At 31.5% G+C, this 18,402-nt stretch overlaps 1 protein-coding gene across 1 annotated transcript; it reads right to left on the minus strand.

Moving 5' to 3' along the window:
- Window positions 1–2,938: 2,938 nt before the first annotated feature.
- LOC146912436 (zinc-finger homeodomain protein 8-like) lies at window positions 2,939–4,494 on the minus strand. The gene has a single exon (XM_085720564.1). The coding sequence runs from the start codon at window positions 4,115–4,117 to the stop codon at window positions 3,116–3,118; it is 1,002 nt and encodes a 333-aa protein (XP_085576690.1). The 5' UTR covers window positions 4,118–4,494; the 3' UTR covers window positions 2,939–3,115.
- Between the last annotated feature and the right edge of the window lie 13,908 nt (window positions 4,495–18,402).

Genomic DNA, 18,402 nt, shown 5'->3' on the forward strand with positions numbered 1-18,402 from the left:
CTTGCAGCAAAATTGAGCATGGTGGAAAAATGATGAATATGGGTCAATTTCATATGAATCGGGTCAAATACAACCATTTTGGCCCAAACCCAATTTTAATTTTGATAAGAAAAATAAAATAAAATATAAATATAGCCACATCAGCATTCTGTTTGCTTATTATGCAAAAATAGATGGCAGGGACCATTTGTGTTAACGGAAGTAAAATGTAGGGATTTTAAAAACATTTATTGAAATGTAAGGACTATTATTTAAAGTAGCGCAAAATGTAGGGACCAAAAACATATTTAACCCTACTATTTAAAATTTGAGATGACTAAAGAATCTATTGTTGCGCTCTATCCAAATAGTCCATATGCAAGTCAACCAAATAGCATATAATCATTTACAAAACGTTGATTAGTATCACGATATATATTCATTTGTTACCACTTTGTTATGTGTAATTGTTAAGAGTCCCACATCGAATAGGTGATGACCTGACAATGTGTTTATAAGAGTCCCGCTATCGGATCTCCACCATTTATGTCCACGAACCAAGCCCAATAGTGCTGGTCGTGAGGGGGTGTGTTAAGAGTCTCACATCAGATATGTGATGATCTGACAATGTGTTTATAAGTTGGGATAATCCTCACCTCACAAGTTGGTTTTGTAGGGTTGTATTAGGTTCAACCACGAATTCTATGAGTAATAGTGACTACATCTTTTTTGCTAGTTTGTTGTGACTAAACAAACTTCTATTTCTCTTTCAAAATCTCACAAATATGTTGCTTGCCGATGCCTTGATTACCACTAGTAGGTCAATTTTAGATTTTAGAACAAGAGTGAATTTGCTAGCACCTTATATCTATCTCTTTGATGAATTCAATAATTTAGCTCATTAATGTATGAATTGGTGAGATGATTCAATATTTGAATTTATTTTAAAATTTCTTTGATTTTTGAAAAAATTTGTTAAATTTCAACATTTTCATGATTAGATGATGATGATAATTATAAAAACAAAATTCAAGTATAAGTTATCATGATTATTAACACGAATGTACTCCAAATAACTAAAATATTATAAACTAAATAAAATGGAAGATCATTCTAATTTAGAACACATGTCCTGAACAATGCATGTGGAGTGAAATCAAGGAGAAGAAAAAGATATATGACCAAATTCCCATAGTGGATTACTATTACATTTAGTGGGGAATTGAAACAATAACTCATGGATAGCCCAAAATATCCCTAATTTTAAGGGGAAATTCCTCATCACTTGCACAAAAATATCCCTATTTTTAAGGGGCAATTAAGGATCAAGGACAAGCCCATACCTCGGTAGTTAAGGAGCATCAAGGGTTGTACCTAAGGGTCCCACACCCTTCTAACCAAAACAAGATTAGTGACTTCATCAATGACTAGAAAACCATAATAAAACCAATAAGTGGACCCAAAATAATTAATAAATTAGTCTTTTTTTTAAGTGATCAAAAACAAAACACACCCATAATGGAAAAGGGTGGAAGACATAACACGTTGTCTCTTATACACTCTCTCTCTTTAATCTCTACCATACTCTTTGTTTATTTAAATACTTGGTGGTTATCATTACTTTACTAATAAACTAATAATAAATTGATAGATCTACTTGCCTTAAAGGGAAAGAGCATGCGAACATTTCCAAGAACTCATCATACATTTGGATTATTATAAAGTATAGGTAGTTAGATTATATAGTATTAAATGAGATTATGTTTCAAATTAGTAGGATTAAGATTCTCCAAAACCATAGACCATATCTATATTTGTAAAAACGGCTGCATGCTTGATTAAAGAGAACTAAAGCAAGCAAAGTTGGTCCATATATGGGAAAAAGTTTGACTCATATCTCATAAAAACGTAAATATTATTTTTGCTTTTAGCATTACGACACAATTTTAACTTTATACGCATTATTTAAATCTTGATATATGTTTCGATCCTGATAAATTTTTGATGTTCTTTGAATCTTGACATATGTTCTGATCTTGATGAGTTATCAGAATTCAACTCATCTAAATTTTTCATTAATAAAATAAAAAATTAAAATGATAAATAAGGTTTCTTTTGGAATCATATAGCCACATCACCCCTAAAGTACATCATTATATTCTCCCCTTATCGGCTACATTATCATATTAACCAAAAATACCAATAAAAATGTACATCCACCCCCTAATAGAACAAGATTTGTTTATGCTCATGATTTGATTTTTCTTCTTAGAATAATGAGAGTATACATGGAGATAGGAATAGAATATTACACTTTTATTTCAACACCGCCCTTAATAATAATAGTTAATAAATTTTAAAACCTACGTAGCAACACTTTCTGCCTCTATCTTTCAGACACAACATTTGAAGGAAAATTTAATAATTATTATATTATTTCCATGTCCGACCAGAGAGACTCAGAAAAAAAGTACAGAATGCTTTACAATCATCATCTCAACAAAAATAAAACACCAAATAATACACTGCCAAGTAAATCCCCAAAACCAAATAATCATGCTTAAGGAGCTATAATAATACTAATAAATTACTAACTCATAATTAATTAATTTTTTTTGACAAAACATAATTAATTAATTTAATAATTAAATATAATAATAGACAAACATACAAAAAAATGGGTTGGTGTAACTAAGAGAATAAGACATTAGTAGTAATAATTATCTTTAAGAATGTATTGCCGTAATCCAGAGTTTGGTAGTCAGATATAACAAAACTAGAATTCAGTTACCACTCGAGCTCAATTGCTTGAAAATATGAAATTGAGAAGCTAGATTAAGTTGAAAAATAAATTAAGTTAATCATCACAATCTCATCAATTAACAAAAACTAAATTAATTTTTTTTTTGAGAGAAATAAAACTAAATTAAATTGAAAAATAAAAATGTTAACCCATACGTTGATCATCATCATTATCATAATAATCTCATTAATTAACAAAAACAAAACAATTAAATTGAAATTAAAAAAAACAACTAAATTAACTAGTACCATCTCTTAATTACTACTCTATAATAATCTAAACATATTAATTATTATTATTCCCTCATTTTTTTTTAATCTCATAAAAAAAAGATCAAGAAGAAGAAGAAGACCCATTAGTAGTAACACAAGCAGCAACATTACTCCCATTATTCTCATTCTCACAACCACCACCGGAGCCACCGTCCACGGCGGCGTTCACGGCGGCGCTGTCACCATTAACATGATCTGAAGATGATAATTTTCTTCCCAAAGTGTTCTTATTATTATGCATCCAAACTTTGAGAACACTTCTATCAACACCAACTTCATTGCAAAAACCATTCACCATTTCTTCATCTCTCTTCTGCATCTTCCACCCAACTTTATCAGCAAATTCATGCATCTTTTCCTTCTGTTCTTGTGTGAATTTTGTTCTGAATCTTTTTCTACTTGTTCCCATAGGTGAACTTAGGTTTAACGGTGCAGCAGTGTTTTCCGGTGGGATAGAGAGACCAACTCCGCCGCCGGAGAGTGCTAGGAGCATATGTGGAGCTGATGGGTATGATGAGATCGGTGGTGGTGATGGAGAGCTTGGTGAACGTGACTGAAAAAGTGGTGGTGGTGGTGGGTGGTGACGGTGATGAGGTTGATATTCAAAAACGGTGGAAATTGGTTCTTCCGGTTCACGGCGGTGGAAATTCCGGTGACAACCACATGCGGCACATTTTATGGAGGCAGGGTCATCGGAGGTGGCGGTTGGTGATGGCATGAATTCACAACAACCGTCTAGGGCATGACCACCTAGGGTTGCCACGTGGTTTTTGAGACATTCTTTGTAAGTAACAACAACGTTGTTGTGGCTGTTAAGGTTGTTAACAACGTTGTTGTTGTGGTGGTTGTTATGGTGGTTTGGGTGGTGGCGTTTGAGAACACCATTTGAAAAAGACAAAGGTTTTGTCATGTTTGATAATATGGGTTGTTGGATTCGGGTCGGGTTTTCTGATTCGGGTTGTTGTTCTTTTGTTAGATTTGTTGTTAAAGATGTAGTAGTGTTTGTGGAGTTTGAGGTTGTGTTTGTGTTTGTGGTGGTTGTTTTTGTTATAACTTCCATCATGATGATAACAAATCTAGTAACATCTAATTCATACAAAAAATAGAAACAAAAAATCTTACCTTTGTTTCACTTATAGGGGTGTTATAAGATTTTATGATAATTGGGTTCTAAGATATTAAAACCAACCACATAAATATATATCACATCATAGCTAAGTTATACCACTACTACTCTCCATAAAGAATCTTGGTTTCGAGAAGCATATGGTACTTTTTTAATGAAAAATTGAGGTATTGAAAGGAGACAAAAGAAGAAGAAGAATGGTTAATACTTTGTTTTTGGTGAGGTTATGAAGAGAGGGATGAGGAGAGGAGAGGAGAGGAGAGGGAAAGTGGAGGTGATGTTAAGTGACGACTGTTGATAATAGAAATCCGGGTTATGTGGTTGTCCCTTCTTAACCACTTGTGAATTTTAACCCTAGTTCTAATCTATGGTTAAGTTATTGACCTTACTTGGGGGTTAGATATGAGTAATAAATATACCCCCTCTTCAAATTTATTACTACCATTTCTAATGCTCATTTTACATAAATTAGTAAAATATGATAAACGAAATGAAGAAAATATTTGAGTTGGTTTAAAGGTGTTAGAAGGCGTTAACTTGTAATTCTAGAGTGTCTTTCTCCTCAAAGTTTCAGGTTTAATTCTTTTCGGTGTTAATTCGGGTGGGTTAATATAGTTTCTTCGAATTTAGGTGGGCTAATTTAATTTCTTCGAACAAAATGATATATGAAATTTTGATTTCAATTACAATTATAGGTAAAGATATGTTGTACTTTCATACTGTAACAAACTATATACATCTTTTTTCAATTTCATTCGTCTTTACCAAATCAAAGAATTTAATTTATTTACACTCAATATAAAGTAAGGGAAATGTTAACCGGTGCCCCTAGGGCACTGGTTAAAGATATGAAAAAGTTAATGCATTGAAATTGTGTAATTAATTTATAATAAAGTCAAAAGCAGTTTCCTTTTATGGTAATAATTCCCTTTTATGGTATGCTTACATCATTTGAATCCAACAATGAGTTGTCACATCATTTAATTAATATGGCATTCTGCATTTAAGGAAGAAATAACTAAAAATGTCGGTGCATATTTTGATGTGTTGATTCGTCGTAATTAAGATCTTTGACCCCTCTTTAAAAAAATTTAAACATTTGCCCCTTTAACCCGCATTAGGACTATTACTCGAGTCGGCAAGTGGACATATGAGTTTTTATTAGTCATAATTAAGATCTTTGACCCCTCATTAGAATTTTTGAAACGCATGCCCCTTTGACCTGCTTTAAGAGTAATACTCGAGTCAGCAGGTGGACATATGAGTTTTTATTAGTCATAATTAAGATCTTTGACCCCTCATTAGGATTTTTGAAACGCATGCCCCTTTGACCCGCTTTATGACTAATACTCGAGTCGGCAAGTGGACATATGAGTTTTTATTAGTCATAATTAAGATCTTTGACCCCTCATTAGAATTTATGAAACGCATGCCCCTTTGACCCTCTTTAAGACTAATACTCGAGTCGACAAATGGACATATGAGTTTTTATTACCATGGCTATCTTTTAAATGAAGGCTTAATACATCCCCAAGTCCCTTAACTTATTTTTTCTTCTCACTTCAGTCACTTAACTATTAAATGTGTCAATTTGGTCCTGTAAGTCCTCTTCCGTTTACTTAGTTGGTCCAATTTTATTAATTTTAAATCCCTACCGTTAGATCAAGGAAGTTCATCATATCTTACCGTGTACCACCAACACCTAAGTATCTGAAATTTAATTTTTAAAAATAATATAAATCCATTTATATTAATTTAGAAATAAAAAATCTAAAAAATTGTAAAATTAATTTTCAAAAATAAAAAAAATTCTAAAAAATTTGAAAAAAATTGGAAAATTAATTTTCAAAAATAAAAAAAAATCTAAAAAAATTGGAAAATGTCTATTATACCTCTTCCTTCTTCTTCTTTCTTCCTTCTTACTTCTCTTCATCCACCACCAGCATCTTCTTCTTCCCTCTCCTCTTATTCACCATTTTCGTCATGTCCTTCAACAACTCCACCGCATCCCATCCTTCCCTTCCAACCCCAAAAACTAACACCATCACCCTCTTCTTCTCTAACAGCCGTGCTGTTTCACCTTCTTCACTACCCACCTTCACGACCTTCCTCCGCCCACCACACGACCCAAACAACCCTTCCGCCGCCCTCAAAATGAACAACAACCCAACAAAGGGTTTGCTCGCCGTCGTCGACCCTTTATAGGGGTTCATTTCTTCATCTTTATTACACCACAACAACAACAAACTCTCTTTGCCCAAAATAAAACCCCATCTTCAGATCTGGGTATTATAGTTTTCTTAATTTTTTTGTTAATTTTGCTGGTTGTGTTGTTGTTGCGTTCGCCATTGTGGTGTTTGGCTATGTAAATTGGGGTTATTTTGATTCGAAAATGGTCATTCTGGGTTTTGATGAAAGAATGCAATGTTGTTGTTTGAGGTAGGTGATGGTGGAGTTGATGTAGATTTGGTGATTTTAGGTGTTTGTGTATTACCGTGGGTGAAAAATGAATTGAGATGGTGTTTATGTGCAAATCTGAAAATTGTGGATGAAGATTAATGTGTGGATGAAGATTAATTGTGGATGAAGATTATTGGTGATTCTGCAAGCCTTGTTGTTGTTGCTGTTTGGGGTAAGAAGAAGAAAGAAGAAGAAATAAGTCAGGGGCATGGTTGTCATTTCACGCGTTTCTTGGATCACTAAGGGTAAAAGGGTCACTTTTCATCTATTAAATTTCAGATACTTAGGTGTTGGTGGTACACGGTAAGATATGATGAACTTCCTTGATCTAACGGTAGGGATTTAAAATTAATAAAATTGGACCAACTAAGTAAACGGAAGAGGACTTACAGGACCAAATTGACACATTTAATAGTTAAGGGACTGAAGTGAGAAGAAAAAATAAGTTAAGGGACTTGGGGATGTATTAAGCCTTAAATGAATGACTCTAGGAATCAAGCTCATATTATTTTCTTGCGGGTGTGTCATGTTGTGAACTCTACCAACACTATGCTAGAAAATATTGATTCATACTCCCTCCGTTTCAAAATGAGTGTCGTTTTAGGTGTTTCACACATATTAAGAAATGCAATGATTAAGAGAAAAAAATGGTTATTTTACCAAATTATCCTTATTAACTATTGGTTAGTTTTAAAAGTAATACTTTGGAAGTAGTGTGCAGAATATTAATTGGAGGGTACAATTGAAAAGAAAAAGTTATTATTGCATTGGAAACTGAAAGCGACACTCATTTTGAAACAATTTTTTTGGCTAAAGCGACGCTCATTTTGAAACGGAGGGAGTATGTATTAAACTCTTATAATTAGAGTTATTTATGTTGGTTTGGTTTGCCCCATTTAACTCGTCTCGCTTAAATTTGCATGTTACACAAATTGGATTGACCTATTTATGAATGATAATGAGTTGTGATACTTTGATGTGAGTCTATACTACATTGGCATGGAGATAAATTAACTACTCTTTAGTCATATTTATAAGTAACTTTTCCTTTTTTCAAATACATCAATTATTTAATAAATCTGAAAAAGCAATATTTGCTTATAAATATGACCCGGGAATTAGTTTTCAAAATAAATTCACTTTTTGTATAGAGAAAACTAAAAATTTGATATAAATAGCATGTTTTCTAAAAAAAGCTAAAAAAAATTACTATCCTTTATAATTTCATGTAAAAGAAGTCTCGCAAACGATGATGCTTAAAAAGAACTTCAACTGTTCAATTATAAAGGATAAAATGTAGTTAATATATAAAATAAAAATTACATGAATCGTGGACAAACCCGCGATCTGCGAATTTAAAATGCAAAGTCCGTCGTCTAAATAATCCAATCCACATAGACCGAAATTTCAGTTTGACAAAACATTGTCCAAAATTCATGATTTTAACGGGAAGATATACAACCAAGTGATTGAGCGCAAGTGGTTAAAGAACGCCACCAAATGATAAATCGTTCTGGAAAGTTCAAATTTAATTCTTAAGTGCAACAATTGTTGGATATGCTTTATTTACTTCTCGATCGAACTCCAAATCATAGTTTTAAAACTCGGACCGGACCGGCCGGTTCGAACGGTTGAACTGGGAACCGGACCCCTGACCGGTTCGGTCTAATTGTTGGATCGGTTGTGCAGTTAACTCGATGTGAACCGGCGTGACTCGGCCAGAACCGGTTAAAACCGATGACCCGGCGGTTCTATGTACCGGACCGGTTTAATAAACAAATAATATTTTATTAAACAAATTTTGCTTACTTCTCGATCGAACTCCAAATCATAGTTTTAAAACTCGGACCGGACCGGCCGGTTCGACCGGTTGAACCGGGAACCGGACCCCTGACCGGTTCAGTCTAATTGTTGGATCAGTTGTGCAGTTAACTCGGTGTGAATCGGCGTGACTCGGCCAGAACCGGTTAAAACCAGTGAACCGGCGGTTCTATGAACCGGACCGGTTTAATAAACAAATAATATTTTATTAAACAAATTTTGTTAAAAAAATGGCTTCTTTATTAAACAAAAAAAATGGCACCGGTGAACCGGCGGTTCTATGAACCGGACCGGTTTAATAAACAAATAATATTTTATTAAACAAATTTTGTTAAAAAAATGGCTTCTTTATTAAACAAAAAAAATGGCTTCAGTTTTATTAAACAAATTTTGTTAAAAAAATGGCTTCTTTATTAAACAAAAAAAATGGCTTCAGTGAGGATTGATAAACAAATTTTGTTAAAAAAATGGCTTCTTTATTAAACAAAAAAAATGGCTTCAGTTTTATTAAACAAATTTTGTTAAAAAAATGGCTTCTTTATTAAACAAAAAAAATGGCTTCAGTGAGGATTGAACAGGTGACCTTCCGCTTGAATCCCGAAACCTTTACCACTGTAGCAGGCATATCTTTTGGTCCATGTTTTCTTCTAAACATTCATATATGACATTGATAATCATAGAGAAAAGAAAATCTCATTTAAACAAATCTGTCATTTATATATCCCTAAAAAAAAAATTTGTCATTTATATATCTTAGGACGTTTTTTACTCCTTTAAAAAAATTAAATATTTTACAACATTTTTAATACTTATCTAAATATTGTATAATTTATTTAGATATATAATATACATGTTATAATTCATCCGGTTCAATTCAAATTAATACATGTACAAAAAATTTATAATGACCGAGTTATACAGCCGAGTTTTTTCGATTTAATCCGATTTAGTTATACGGTTCGACCAATGACCCAGTAGTACAACCAAAGAACCAGTGACCCAGTAACATTGCCGAGTCGATAACCGATCCGAGTTTTAAAACTATGTTCCAAATTACTAAACTTTCTTCTTCTAAAAATCGGAGAGTTAACTCAAAATAGCAGGATGATATGCAAACAACTGTTTATATCTAACTCTACTTAATATTACTTACTTCATTTCATAAAAAGTTTAAGACTTTCTTTTATTTGTTGTGTATTCAAATTAAAGAAAAAAATTGATTAATATAGTTAAACATATGAAAGATGTTCCATAATAATAGAACAAGAAAATTACTCAAAAGAGATAAGGTTTATGTGAGTTAAGTAATGATAATGCAAAGTTGACCCAAAGAGTGATTTGTAGCATGGAGATGGGAATGGCCTGCAAATTTCTGAGCCCACTCATGTTAATTTGTCCAACTGGCAATCAAGGACAGCTTTCACAGTTAAATCATTGTAGCTTATTTTAGGGTAAACAAATGCAAATGCAAATGTACATGCAATGAAATGCTACCACAAAATCCTCTTTTTTTTCTTTTTTTCTTTTTCTCATTAACATTTACTTTTTATTTTTGTCTTGTTTTGCTTTTTCATAAACTTCCTTTGGTTACTTGTGATGTGATGATGCATTAAAGTTAAAACATAATTCCGCATCTTCTTCCCTTTCTTTCTCCTCTACAAAGCTTCTCACTCTTCTTTAAAAACCATAAGGATAAGGATTCTCTTAGTTTAGCACATTGAAGAAAGAAAATAAATAGAGTAAGAAGTCATGTTAACTGGTATCCTCGAAAAAAACAGTTTTAAATTAAAAATAATACATTTTAAACTTTTGAGAAATTGACTGTACAACATTTAACATAATATTATTCCTTGACAGTATTTGGGGCACTGGTCAACATTTTTCATAGAGTAATTCATATGTAGAAAACTAAGATAAAAATAAATATTTGAAAGGATCCTTAAAAAAAAAAAAAATTGAAGTCAAATTCAAAGAGCAGTGTCAAAGTTATGTAATTTCAAACAAAAAGAAGGGATGTATTTTAAATCTTTTTTATAGAAAATTAATTGGTGGCCCTGTCGGTATCAGAGAATTTCCGGATACTATAGTTTTGATTATGCAATTGCAACAACATTTTCTTGGTAAAATGTTTTGAAACGACATTTATTCAGAAGTATAAGACAAAATTGAAATACGACAAATTAAATGTATTAAACAGCTATACAAAATTTTGAAAAAGAGTTCTTCAAAAAAAAAAATGGAAAAAGAGAAAGAAACTGGGATAAAATTAATACTGCAATTAATTGATAAAAACAAAAATAATATTTAAAATTTAATAAAATAATTAATTTAATGAAACGGAGGTGACAGTCCTTGTGAGTTTAGCTCAGTCTGTATGGACAATGCATAAAATATGCAACGTCCGGGGTTCAAACCCCGGCCACCACAAACGGAGGTGATACGGTCAAAAATAGAAAAAGAAACCGAGCTTTTTTTTTTTTTTTTTACAAAAACAAACTGACATTCATTAATTCAAATTTATAGAGTGCATCATTCAACATAAAAAACATAAATGATGAATCTACAAAGAAACTTATAACATTTACTATAATAACATTCAACGGCAAAATACCTACAAATAATATGACAAAATTAAAGTGACCAGAATACTCATATTTTCGGATATGCAACATTGACGCCGAAATCATTAATTGAATAATTAATCTTTCAATAGAATCTAAACAAATACTGTAACAAGAGGAAAAATCAAACAATACTGCACAAGACGCAAATAACAAAGTGCCGCATTCTGATAATGAAATTACGAAGAAAAAAACATTGATCTATGTGAAAATCGCTTGTTTAGATTGAATTATACATAAAAAGATAAAGAAATGTGATTTCGTGTAAAAAATTGACCCAAAACCACTTATTATATCAAGAAAATGAAGGAAAAAAAAACTAAGACTACCTTATCGAGTAATTTTAATACTACTTATTATTATTTTTTTAAAAAGAAACCGATTTATTAATATCATTTTATATGAATTGTATTCATATTTTACTAGTTAAAACACAGCATATGAGGTGGTTCTAAATTTTATACTTATTTTTTTTGACATAAATGCCCTCATTATATCAAGGATATTACGGTGTTGGAAGTTGGTGATGAACCCCAAAACTTGCTTCATTTGTCAACTATAATAATACGGTCAAAGTAAGTTAGATCAAAATTACAAATTTTTAAATAGGCCATCTATTGCGGGACGGAGAGAGTAATAAATAATCACAATAAGGACACAAGATGCATCCCAAATTGCTAAACACGTGTAAATCAATAGCCACGTGGCTACACGTGTGACTATGTCAGTGTGTAGTTGTGTGCCAACCAAGTATGAAAGTCAAAATTTAAAGTATACTAATCAAACTAATAAAGAAAGAATAAATAATGAAAATGAGTAGAATTGAGCAAAATTAGTTCGACACTCACATCTTGTCCTTGTGAGCTTAGCTCGGTTGGTTAGGACAATACATAAAATATGTAGGGTCTGGGGCTCAAACTCCGACCACTACCAAAAAAAAGAAAGACACTCACATCGTAACGTAACGAATTGAAGTTTCAATTATGGTTGAGAAAAATACTCGCATTTTTTTTAAACAAATAGGATGCAGACGAAGTTGTATATCCTGATAGATAAAGATAAAAAAAAGTTACATAAAACTGAGAAATCAAGAAAGAATATTTTGAAAAACCATTGAACATGATTAATTTCTATATATTTTTTTATTGAGAGTTTTCTTTTATTGTTGTGTGCTGAAACATTTTTATCCGTGGATCAGACTTTGCACCACATCCAAATAGGGAGTAATTTCTTAAGCCGGATGGCTGAAGAAGTAGCAGTTTGACAATCAGACGCAATGTCTTTGGTGGGTTGTGTACCCAGTCATTTTAGTTAGGGTTCAAGGTCAACTTAGATGCATACTTAATTATAAAGTTTGTTTTAATTTCTCACGTAGATGTTATTGCCATAAAAGATGAACATTCATTCTTTCAAAAAAATAAAAGATGAACATTCATACAATGTTTTTTTTTTTTTTTTTGGTACAAACATTCATACAATGTTTTATATTTTATGAAGTGTATGATTAATGATTTGAAGAGAAAAAAAAAATATTCATAGTTATCATTAACTGGAGAATATTTTCAAACTACTATTTATTTCGGTAGTGACAGATAAAATTCCTCAATTGTTTACGTTTTGAGAATAATACCATAGTACAATCAGTTTGACTTATGGTTATTTTTGTTCCTTAGATTCTCAAGTGTTTTAATTTGACTAGTGGTATGGAGAAATTTTCAAGTATGTTGTGACACCCCCCAAAATTCATTTTAAAATACAATATAAAATAAGATATTTTAGAATATAAGTAAAGAAAGAATGAGTCAATTTTATTTCAAAAGTGTGGCTCAAAAATGCCACATTTTACGCTTACATTTGATTGCAGAAAATTACAACATTTACATGATTAAAAGACCCATTTTTTGAAAAAATGGGCCATGGTTTCTTTATGAAAACCTAAGTGATGCCCATGATCCCCTACTAAGCCATATTATAGAGCATGGGTTTACAAAGTGATGTATTACCGACATCACCATTAATTTGAAGGGCACCAAACTCCTAGTTTTGAGTATACTTAGAAACATTGGAAGGAAGATTTAATTAACCTATAAACTACGTTTTTGTAAACTTGAACACATGCAAGTATGCTATGTATCAACATGGTAGAATGCATGCACATGAAAAAATCTTATAACATGAGTTCACCTAAGCATGGAATATATGATGTCGTATGTGTACAGTGAATAATTTGATAAGTGTACCAAACCGCACCAGTAATAAAGTGATAAGTAAAAATCTTCTTCACATAGATTGTTGTTTTCTGGACAACAATTAAATTATACTAAAATAAAAACAATAAATGGGTGGTGTGTGTAAGAGTTGTTTGCAAAGAAAATAAAAGACAAATTAATTCAGATTGGTGAAAATAATTAAGGCTTCTTGAATCCCTTCTATCCCCTTGTTTTGTAACACAAGTTCCTAATTCAATAATAATTTAAGGTTTATGTTCACAACATTTAACAAAATAGACATATCTATATTACGAATAAAGGTCTTGTTTACCTAATATAGAACTCTAATCTTAGAAAAAACTCATATCATCAAAAGCTTGGAAGAATGTTATACTGTCATACTAATTAATTCCCTATCTCTGGGAAAATTACCTTAGCAAATAATATATCTAGATCAAGTCACGTGGTCCATTTTAAAACTCCTTTTTTCGTCTTTCAGTATGCGCGGGGATCGTGGGTGCATGCGTGGGGTGCATTGGACAATGGCTATTTTCCTCGTTTTCTTCATTATTTATGTGCTTTTCACCTTTGATTTGTGCTTGGGACAAAAAAAATTCCATGTTATATGAGCAAATGCTTGTGCTGACGCACTTGCAAATTTAGCTTGTGATGGAGGTTTCACTTTGATGTTATATGAGCATTGTCCTGCTCAAATTAGTATGTTGTTTTTAGCTGATTTAACTGGTGTTTGTACTCCGCGTATTGTTAGGCGGTAGTTTCTTTCTTTGTTGGGCTTAGGCCCTCTTGTTATCCAAAAAAAAAAAATTCCATGTTGTCTAGACTACAGATCTTCATTTTTCTTTGTCTTCATGCTATCGTAACTTCTATGAAGTGCATTCTGATCGAATCAATCCACTTGCCTATAGAATTGTCTGGTTAGGGAATTAAAAGACTAACATTGACTTTGCAAAACATTACAAACTCCTTACCGAAATCATGAGTAACTCACTCTAATTCCTCTAAACACATCTTAAAATAAATGATAAAAAAGTCGATAAAACACTAAAATACATTAAATTATGAGGAGTCATCACGCACAAGTCTTATGATAACTCGTACATATACATAGGCACATTCTTGCAATTAGACATATAACATGGTAAGCATGAGGCATTCTTCTATGATCACAAGCATAAAAGAGTGATGTTAGGGTACACACATAAAGAAATTTTTTGTAATAGTAAAAAAATTTAATACTTTAAAAAAATCTCTTTATGCGTGTGTACCTAAACACTTTTCATTTATGTTTGTGATCATAATAGAATCTCCGACTAATCAGATAAACACATACAAACATCCAGGGATCTATAGAGTGCATACCTAGGCATCTACATGTCATGTTACGTGTTGAGGTTAGGTAAGTCGTTTAGAAGTATATGAGAAAAACACATAACATGACATGTAGATGCAAAACATAAAGGACTTCTTAGTGGATGATCCTACACTAGCATGTTATTATGCTATTTTGGTCCAATGTAATAGTCATTTTTGTCCCTAAATAAGCAACGAGTAGTCACAAGAGTTTCTCAATATATCGAAATTTTAAAATAGTCTTTAATAACACACTTTATAAATTAAAATGTTTCGTTAATATTGTCATATTAATTCCTCAAATATTTACCTAACGTTATATCAGTCCTTATAAATCCTTATTTACTTAATGTTATATAAGTCCCTATATGAAAAAAGTTATCGTGAGCATTAGAGATTATTTTAGCCTCATGGACTATTTTGACTAACGGAATGCACAATTAATGATTATTTTGGAATTTCGATACATTCAGAAACTATTATGATTACTCGTTACATATTCAGAGACCAAAATAACTAATACCCCATTTTGGTTTTAAAAAAATACAATTTTTCCAATAAAATATTTACATGTTTTTATTTTGGTGGCAAACTGGCAATTTTCATTTCCTGGATTTTTTTTTTTCAAGGCGTGGATGTTAAGTTTAACTAACTTAATAATCCCCTTAAAAAAAGCTAACTTTTTTTTTTTGAGGGACTAAAAAAAAAAAGCTAACTTATCAATCATTTTGTGTTTATTCAAAAACATCAATCATTTTGTATTTAAAAAAATCAATCATTTTGTGAAGAATATTTATTGTGAGATATCATTATGTATCTCTGTTGAACTTTCTTACGTCGGCAAAACAATGTCTAATTAATTTCTTAATATAAAATTACTGAAATAAATATTTTTTTATGGATTGAAATAAATAAATAATGATATTTCCCTTAAATCGACTGTCGACAAAAGTAAACTTCAATGACTATTTAATATAATAACCTTTTTATACTTCAATATTGTTTTGATTTAATCATTTTTTATCTTCTTGAACTATAACTTCAGTAGAACTTATAAATAAAAAAACAGTAGATTCAACATAAGAATTTATTTATACAACAAAGAAATTAGAAATTAAAGGCAGAAAAACTAAATAAACAGTGACTGATGTGGAATTGGAGATCTTGAGTCATCATCATGGTGAGCTGCAGACTCATCAAAGTGGATTTTTTGTGTTCCTTTTCGTGGCCTCTAATACACTTTTGATCTAATAGTCAATTTATAAAGTGATATAGTGCAACAAATATATTTGGTACTTTTTTGTGGACAAATTTTATTACTGTTTTTTAACAGACCTTGAAGATATGGTTTAGTATGAAAAAATAATTTGATAATTACTGTTTTTATGGACAAATTCTCTACATTGGTTTAAGATTATCTTTGTGTGGTTGCGGAGATAGGACGTAAATGAGTCGAGTCGAACTTGATTAAGCTCAATTCGATTAGTTTAGTTTAAAATTTGATAATAAATTGATAATAAGATGATTTAATAGTTTGAAGGAAAAAAATCTCTTTAGATGTGTACCCAAACACTTTTCATTTTAACTTGTGACCATAGCAGAATGTTTCATTAAATAGATAAAAACATACAAACATCTAAGGATCTATTAGAGTGCATACTCTAGGCATCTACATGTCATGTTACGTACTCAGAGGTTAGGTTGTCGTTTAGAAGTATAAGAGAAACATAAAGGACTAGACATGGCAACGGGGCGGGTCGGAGACGGGTTTAAGCATCCCCGTCCCCGCCCCCGCTTTCATGCACCCGCCCCCGTCTCCTTCCCCAGATCATATTAGGGGTAAAAATTGAACACCCAACCCCCAATGGGGACGGGTCTCCCAGCCCCGCCCCCGCCCACGAAAACTCTATTTTTTAAAAAATATTTAAAAAATGCAAATTTTTTCATAGCAACAAAAAACAATAATTATATTAATAATTAAAAATTTAATAAATTTTTTTGAAAAGAGCAAAATAATTATAATAAATATGTTTCTAAAGAGTAATAATATATTAAAATAGGTTGTTTATCTTGTTGTGCGGAGGTTTGTCTTTGATTTTGGTGTTAGTTTGTTTTTGGTTATTAGGTGATGTTTCCTATAGGTTTTTTTTTATATTTTGTTTTGATGCACTGGTGTATGGGTTTAAAGTTGGATGCTTCTCATCTATCATTTGTATGTTTCTACTTTACGACTCCTAGCCTAACACTTCTTGTGCTGGTCAGAATTCATTGTTATTTTAATAAATTCCATTTTGGCTTCTTCAAAAAAAAAAAAAATAGGTTGGTGCTTATGGAAATAATATTATAAAATTTAATAAAGTAAATTTTAAAAAGCGGGTGCGAAGCGGGTATAAGTATCCCCCGCCCCCGTACTAAAAACCAAAATTTCCCCCACACACGCACCTGCACCCAATTAAATCGGCTTTCCCTGTTAAATTCGAGGCGGAGGCGGGGCTTGTTGCCATGTATGTAAAGGACTTCTTAGTGGATGATCCTACACTAACATGTTATTATGCTATTTTGGTACGAAGTAATAGTCATTTCGTCCTTAAATATGTAACGAGTAGCTATAAGAGTTACTCGATGTATCAAAATTTCAAAATAGTGTTTAACAACATACTTTGTAAATTTCTTCAAAAAAAAAAACACAATTTGTAAATCAAAGGCATTGCTATATCTCCCGACTGATTTTGTCCCGAGAACTTCCCGAAAACAATTTCAACCAATTAAAAAGGGCTTTGCACGGAAAACAAGGAGGGTGTGGTGTGTGATGTGGGACACACCTTTTATAGCAATGCCATCGTGATTCCCTCGTGAAGCAAGATTTCGGGATAATAAGCATTATCCGTAAATCAAAATAGTCACTAACAATAAAATGCTTCGTTAATATTGTCATATTAGTCCCTCCATATACTTACTTATTGTCATATATCACTCCTTATAAATACTTGTTTACTTAATGTCATATCGGTCCATATATGAAAAGAGTTATTGTGAGCATTATAGAATATTTTAGTATCATAGACTATTTTGACTAACGGAATGCACAATCAATGACTATTTTAAAATTTCGATACATTTATGGATTATTAGGACTATTCGTTACACATTCAGAAACAAAAATGACTATTACTCATTTTGGTTTAAAAAAAATAATAAATTTTGCCAATAAAATATTTACATGTTTTTATTTTGGTGGCAAACCGGCAATTTTCATTTCCTGGATTTTCTTTCAAGGCGTGGATGTTAAGTTTAACAAACTTATCATTCCCCTTAAAAAAACTAACTTATCAATCATTTTGTATTTCAAAAAATCAATCATTTTGTGAAGAATATTTATTGTGAGATATCATTTTGTATCTCCGTTGAACTTTTTTGCGTCGGCAAAACAATGTCTAATTAATTTCTTAATATTTGATCATAAAATTAATGAAATAAATATTTTTTTATGGATAGAAATAAATAATGATATTTCCCTTAAATCGACTCCTTCAAAAAAAAAAGATATTTCCCTTAAATCGACTGTTGACAAAAGTAAACTTCAATAACTATTTATTATAATAACCTTTTTATTTTTTTTGACCCAATATAATAACCTTTTTATACTTCAATATTGTTTTGATTTAATAATTTTTTATCTTCTTGAACTATAACTTTAGTAGAAATTATAAATAAAAAAACAGTGTCCTCGTGAACTTAG

This window comes from Medicago sativa, chromosome 6 (genome assembly GCF_051527215.1).
Source record: "Medicago sativa cultivar Bolivia chromosome 6, Bolivia_mono, whole genome shotgun sequence".
Lineage (NCBI taxonomy): Eukaryota > Viridiplantae > Streptophyta > Magnoliopsida > Fabales > Fabaceae > Medicago > Medicago sativa.

What these genes read in the sequence shown, in the direction of transcription:
- LOC146912436 (XM_085720564.1), bottom strand. Translation starts at nt 4,117, where the DNA reads ATGATGGAAGTTATAACAAAAACAACCACCACAAACACAAACACAACC.